The sequence below is a fragment of the Engraulis encrasicolus genome, chromosome 2 (genome assembly GCF_034702125.1).
Source record: "Engraulis encrasicolus isolate BLACKSEA-1 chromosome 2, IST_EnEncr_1.0, whole genome shotgun sequence".
NCBI classification, from domain to species: domain Eukaryota; kingdom Metazoa; phylum Chordata; class Actinopteri; order Clupeiformes; family Engraulidae; genus Engraulis; species Engraulis encrasicolus.
The window spans coordinates 26,159,560-26,167,059 of NC_085858.1; the positions used below are offsets into that span (position 1 = coordinate 26,159,560).

Consider the following 7,500-nt stretch of genomic DNA (forward strand, 5'->3'; position numbering starts at 1 on the left):
TTCATGCTTTCTTGCTGCTCTCTTGTTGTCATGTATTTCCCTCTCTGTTCCCCTCTCTCTATTATTCTGTCTTTTTGTCTTCCCGTCATTCTCTTTCCCCTTTTCTCCATCACTCACCTGCTCTGTCTACTTCCCTCTGTTATTCTCACGTAGCCTAGAAATCTAGACGCCCCTAGCGACCGCAAATTGAATTTGCTCCCGGGGGCAGTCTAGCGGACCCCGGTCGTTTTGCGAGGCTGAAAGTTATCCGATGACAGGGCCAATCAAATCGAGAGGGGGGCCGGGCTACTTAGTAAACAGGAAACTTTCTAAGAAGAAGCATGGTGTCCGTCCGTGCTACGTACAGCACGAAAGTGTTCACTTAATTTAAAAAGCCTGGATGATAATACATTTTGTGTCTGACATGGATTGATGTAATAATACACCATGAACTTATCGGACACAAATAGATCACAACACATTACCATTTGATCATTCAATGTTTTAAACTAGCTCGGTAAGCTAAGTTGAGCATTTTACAGAACCAGATAGTCACACGCTCAGACCACTACTGTAGGTGTAGAATGAAATTGCTGCCCCAATTTCTAATAAGACACATGCCATTAAAAACGAGACATTTGGGAGCTTTGAAAGTCTTTGAGTAGCTCACTAAATAGATGGGAATTACATAGTCTACCAAGCTAGTGGCTAGCTAACCTGTCGTCAATAACAGCCTTGTATTATATGCCTGCCCCAAATTCTAGTAAGATCCATGTCATTAAAAACGAGACATTTGGGAGCTTTGAAAGTCTGTAAGTCGCTTAGTAAATAGATGGGAATGACACCTAGTCTACCGAGCTAGTGGCTAGCCAATCTGTCGTCAATTACACAGAGCAGGTATCCAGTGTATTAGTTATGGGTATACAGCTAGCTAGCTAACACCGAACATGCCATGTTGACAACAATCATAAATATAGCCATTTAACAAGCCCCAAATGGCTCAACATTTCGCTGGTTGATCAAGGAGGGCCATGTGGTTGAAAACGAGGCATTTTTGAACTGTATAAGTGAAAACACGATTTATTAGGACACTTGTTTGTGGCTGTGGTCATCACACGCATGCACTGCTACGACGGCTCGAAGTTGCCGCTCCACCTACAAAGGGGCCCTCGCTGGCTAGCTAACCTGTCGCCAATAACACAGAGCTAGGTATCCAGCCTTGTATTATATGCCTGCCCCAAATTCTAATAAGATCCATGTCATTAAAAACGAGACATTTGGGAGCTTTGAAAGTCTGTAAGTCGCTTACTAAATAGATGGGAATGACACCTAGTCTACCGAGCTAGCGGCTAGCCAATCTGTCGTCAATTACAGAGCTAGGTATCCAGCTGTGTATTAGTTATGGGTATACAGCTAGCTAGCTAACACCGAACATGCCATGTTGACAACAATCATAAATATAACCATTTAACAAGCCCCAAATTGCTCAACATTTCGCTGGTTGATCAAGGAGGGCTGTGTGGTTGAAAACGAGGCATTTTTGAACTATGTAAGTGAAAACACGATTTATTAGGAAACTTGTTTGTGGCTGTGGTGATCACACGCATTCACTGCTACGACGGCTCGGAGTTGCCGCTTCACAAGACAGCTGTGACGTTACACAGAAGTGTGTGGGGATTGGTTGTTTGCCATCCAATTGCGTGGCGTTGAGTGCTGAAGCAACCGTTTATCCCGCCCACACTGCCGCCCAGCCCTCCTAGACCCTGGTACAGCTTTTTGCTGTACAGCGTCTAGATTTCTAGGCTAATTCTCACGCTATCCTCCCTTCTCTATCTCTCTCACACACTCCTCTCTTAATGTGAGCTTTTGTAAATGTATGTACAGTATGGTTGTTGTTTTTTGTTGAGTTGGTATTGGTTTGATGTGGTTAAACGAAGCCGTTTTTTAATCTCTCTCTCTCTCTCTCTCTCTCTCTCTCTCCCAGAATGCCATGGTGTCCTTTAAGGAGCTGTGTGGCTTGGCTCCGGCGGCCAACATGAAGCAGTGCATCCTGACGGTGTCGTCCTGGCTGCTGAACAGCGAGCGCTCCCTGCGGGTCACCATGGACCTGAGCGAGGCCTACCCCACCATGGAGGCCCAGGGCCAGGTGCCAGAGCTGCTGCGCAAGGTCCTCAACGCCTACGACACGGTAAATAAGAAGACTGATACTATTCACATAATAATAACAATAATAATTGTAACTTAGTCAGGCCTACCCCACCATTGAAAGCCAGGGACAAGAACCAAACATCTAGTATAGTAAGATATATCAAGCCTGTTCTTTTCCTGGATCCATGTGGCCGTCCCTTCAGGAGGCCTTTGGTTGGTTAAGAGGTTTGTGTTAACATGTGATGCTGACTGCTAACTTTTGCCGCATACCTCGCCTCTATAGGTCCCTCATATTCCGAAGTCCGAGCGCTAGTCAGAATTCCAAGAGCTAGTTGAAATGTAGCTTCTGCTGTGATGGACCGGCACCTATTAGTCATCGTTATAAATCTCTACTTTCCACCCATTTACGAGGCTCAAAGTTGCTCAGTGCTTCATTCCACAGAGTTGCGGGGTTGTTGATATGTAAAACGAGGCGTAGAGACCTTTGCGAGTGAGCAAGGCCCACCAATGGATTCACAGGAGCATCTCATGGAACTGTTCCGGAAGGTCCTCACTGCCATCCGCGTGGTAATTCAACAGTAATTCATTAAAATCACAATCACAATGATAAGCCGTATATGGTTCCACTCGACTACCAAAATAACAATGATGATGATGATAATGATAATGATGACCCTACCATTCTTATGATAACCCCCCTGTGATTAGTACTGATCATGGTGATGATAATCATGATGAATATAATAGTGTTCATTGTAATTATTATAATTACCATCATTATAATTATAATCGCACATATACTGTAATTTGTTCAACAGTCCAAGATGAACTGCACTGGGGAGGAAGATGTAACAGTGGCTGTGGCTATCGATCCATGTGCTGTCACATGCTGGTCAGCATGGGAAATACCTCTGTTGCTAAGAGATACTAACATTCAGTGCATCATTATGCCACTATATGCAGCTCAGTCATTTGTTTATCTTTGTGGGAAGGAGCGGGGAGGATTGCTGGATCTTCATTGAAGGGCACTGGATACCTAACCTGACTCTCGGTCAGTGGTCATTTCTGGTCTTTGAAATAAGGGACGCTGAACCTTGTGTCATAGCTTACGAGATTTTTTTTTTTTTTTTTTTTTTACAAAAACGCCCTAAGTGGTGAATTTTTAGCTCTTCAGGCAAACTCCTTGCTGGTCTCAGTCTTAACCATGCTGCGTTAATTGCATCCTTACTCACTCCATCACTTAATGTAATCTATGATATACAGGTAAAATAAGATCCAAATGTTTGCGTTGTAATAGGATACCGCTCACAGCAACAGTTCACATAATTACCAGTATGCACTCAACAACAGAATACCAAACTGGGATGATCATTTCAGACACAAAAGTTACGTGGCTATGATAGAACTAGGATGCTGCCAACCACTTGTGGTGTGCCGGTAGAGAAGGCTAGAGTAGACAAAACACATGCACGCCTCGGTTATGGCACATCATACAGATGTTGCTTCGTCCAAAGAACCGTCAACTCTCCCACATCATCCGCACTAGAGCGATATGCAGTGCGTTTCCAAGCACAACATGCTGAATAGAAGCTGCAGGGCACCACAGCCACAGCCAGTACCAGTAGCGGACCAAAAACTGTCAGTAGGCTAAATGTAAACAATTGGCAAGAAAGCAGTACTTGTCAGTCATCTTTGTGAATTTGTTCGCCAACAATGAGTGAGTGGTTTGTGCAATTCCGACCACGTCTTCAAGCACAAGGAACGGGGCAGGGCAGACAGACAGACAAACTTGGAAGATGCTTTTGTCGCCCATCCATCATGACTAAATAGTACGCACAGCCCGTCTCAACGTGCTAAGTCAAGATAATTCATGAAACCTTTACAGTGATTTAATCATGAGTTTGTAACACATCGGAAATTATTTTCGTTTCGACATAAAAATGATCCTGCTGGTCCCCACCGTCACTAGTGAGCTACTCTGCCCATGGCAGGAATTTCGCTAACAACAAGAAGCTAGTAGAGCTCTATAGCGAAAGCAAGATGCACAAGCAAAACTATGTCAGATTACACAGACAGACAAATTGAAAACTTCTGAATGTAATACATTGGTCTACCAGTTTGCTCAGATTGGTGATTACACTGCAGGTAAACAACAGAGCACTTTTTACGGTTTTTGACAGTAGATGGGTCCACATCAAACCGATTCATTTTCTGAAACGGTAGCCTACACCAGTTTACTGAAGCAAAGTTAGCCTACCTTCATTTCGGTCATAAGGAAACGTCCGTGTGGGGATCCTGTCGTTATGATTAAATCCAAATGTTTGTGTTGACACTTCGTAAAATAAATAGCATCTCAATAACTTGATGTGAAACTCATTCAACTGAAGCCCTTGTCATGATGATGATGGCTCGTGGAAGTACAGTGCTAGTGGGTGGTTAGCATTCGTCAACTCTCCTGTCAATCATATTCATATTCATATTTCTCCAATCACCATGTGTGCCGCTCAGTGTCCAGTCCAGCCGAGGTTCATTCACCCCGAGGGAAGCTAAGCGTCTGGGTGGGACATAATTTCGGCATTTTCATCCAATGCCTGTCGAGTTTAGCGGCGAGGGAAAATATGCTCCATGCAGTCCCAGAGACTTCAAGCGTCTATGAGGAAATGCATTGACCAGAAAGCGGTAGCCCACACTGACCAGACCTAAAGTAGGATAGCGACTGATTATGAATGAACCTCTCGTTTTCACGTCGTTTGAACACATAGGGGCCTATACATTTAATATGAACACGTCGACAACACGCATTATTTTTTTTTTAAGGGCAGGACAAGGGACTCTCAGCTTCCCTTGAAGTCTTAAGAAAATCGCCTCTGCTCTCGGCAGATTAATTTGTTGCGCTTGGTGGGAGCCAGGCCATCATTATTGTACATGGAAATGCAGCTGAGCATTCATTTATTTTTTTTACCTCCGTCAAGGTAATGTTTTGAAGGTTATGTTTTGGGTCGTGTTGGTTCGTCTGTTTGTCTGTTTGTTAGTCTGTCAGCAGGATAACTCAATAAGTTATGAACGGATTTTGATTACATTTTGTGGAGTTCGATCCGGATCCAGGATTTTAAAAAAAAAGATTCTTCACCATTGTGGGATAGGGCACATTTTGACATTCCATTTTGTAACTCCACCAACACAATGCAGAAAGACTTGGAAAAAATGAGGGCGTGACACAGTCACATTTTCTATCAAACAACTTCCTTGGCTGAGGTCTGCACTCTCTGAGTGCATTTCTAGTTGTAAGTATGCAATTCCAATAGAGGCAAATAGACTGGTAAGACTCGAGTCAGGGTTGCCAGATGAGGCTGATGATTACCAGCCCAAAAAATGCTAAACACCTACCTGGAAGCACTAAATCCCGCCCAATTCTATTGATTTCTATGGCACTAAATTGGGCGTTTTTTTCTCCAAAATCCATTTTTACCCACCCACGGCCATCCTAAGCAGCCCAATTGGGCGGGAAACAGGCCACTCTGGCAACACTGCCTACTGTCCCCCCTCCTGCCTGCCTCCTGTGTTTTAAAATATGGAGCCGCTATCTCCTGCACAGCCAGAAGACACTGCAGGCTGCTAGCACACACATACACCCAGCTACTATGCAGACACAGCACTGCATCAATACCCAGTCTCCCCCAACACATAGCACATATATCACATTACATTGTACTGTACTGTATGTCTCTGAAGCCTTCTAACCAGCATCTTCTTCTTCTAACTGGACATCTTTTTGAAGGCGTCAGAAATGAGTTGTCGCACAATTGTGACATAAGCATTACATTTCATACTAAATTTCCATCATCATCTCTCATCATCAATATTACATCAAAATGACGATCAGCATCACAGTTATCACACATTACATTTTATGACACATTACATGAACATTTAAAAGTAATAAACTAATATTTACTAGTATGACCAAGTTATACAGTTTTTCTTGATCGCTTTAACACAATTTTTTAAACTGACTCACACAAAGTCGTCATGATCACTATTTCAGCAAAGCAAAAGACACGTCGTGCATATGTGTGAGCACATTCTTGTTCACTTGACACATTTCCCATTCATATAACACAGTTTTTGCTAAACAGTTAACGCATGTGCCATTTAAGTAGTGCACATTTCAATGTTTAAGCTCTGATAACCATACAGAAAAATCTACTCCTGACTTTTAGAAACTACCGTCAGTTGTGTGAACACACCAGAGCACCTATTTGACACTCCTTCTCAAAAATCTTAATTTAGCAATCAGTCTTTATACACAGTGTCTTCTTGTTTGTTCTTGGCATCTTGTTGTTCTTGGAGTTCTTTTGCAAATTTGTTGTAAGTGCATTCTCGTACTGCAACATCATATTTTACTTTACACATATTTTCTGTAATACCGTTATCAGCCATTAGTACATTTTTGATTACAGTTGTAAAAAAAAGGAAAACAAACAAAGAAACAAAAACAAAACAAAAACTACATCAAAGCATTCTGATTTTCAATCCAATTCCTTGCAATAAGACATTATTGTTACACGGACCCACTACCTAGCCTACTGACAATTTTACATAAGAAAAGACACACAACTCAATCTTTATGCAAAGCATTCACTGGGCCAGCTATCTCTCAGTCAGTAGATCCTGATCAAGCAGAGTCAGTGGCAAAGTAAAAGAAACAACAATGGAACTGGCTTGAAAGTTATGTAATTGACAATAGTGTTAAATAACGGCAAATTGTGTCAACATGATAGCCGTGTTTTGGATTTTTACAACCATTGTGTAATGACTGACTGGGAGTGTTCATACACTGCTACAGTATGCATTGTGTATTGGACTGAAGAAAGAGTTTGCTTTTATTGCATATGTTAAATATTTTGGAAACGTAGTAGCCTTTTGCAAACAAATGTGTTGTGTTTGGAGAATCGGTTTAACTGGTTACCCTGTTGCGTGAACTGGTATGAAAGTGTGCTTTTCGGAGTGACAACTGCGTCAAAGCAATCAAGAAAAACTGTAATAAGTTATAATAAGCAGCTAAAAAAAAATATAATCCTGAAAACTCAAAATGGCAGACCATGCAGAAGATCCCCCTTTTCATTCAATTTTTTCCAGTCATAATGAACACTGAAAATGTGATCTGTGATCTCTCACAGTGCATCTGTAAAATCACAAAAAAACAACATGCAGTTATCACATATGATGTAACATTTCACACTATTATATTGGATAACAGCCTGCAGCTATACACAGCATTTCCTTCTGAAGGACGCCGCATTTCACACTTTTACAACCGCGGCCTGTGGTAATCACATGACACGGTGCCTTTCCGTCCTATTAGAGGGAGGG

General features: G+C 42.2%; 1 protein-coding gene across 1 annotated transcript in view; it reads left to right on the forward strand.

The window, feature by feature from the left end:
• plcl5 (phospholipase C like 5) overlaps window positions 1-7,500 on the forward strand; it is a 175,042-nt gene that overhangs the window by 119,389 nt on the left and 48,153 nt on the right. Inside the window, exon 4 of the mRNA XM_063185185.1 lies at window positions 1,964-2,167. Within this exon, the coding sequence (XP_063041255.1) occupies window positions 1,964-2,167 (204 nt within the window). The remainder of the gene's footprint in view (window positions 1-1,963; window positions 2,168-7,500) is intronic.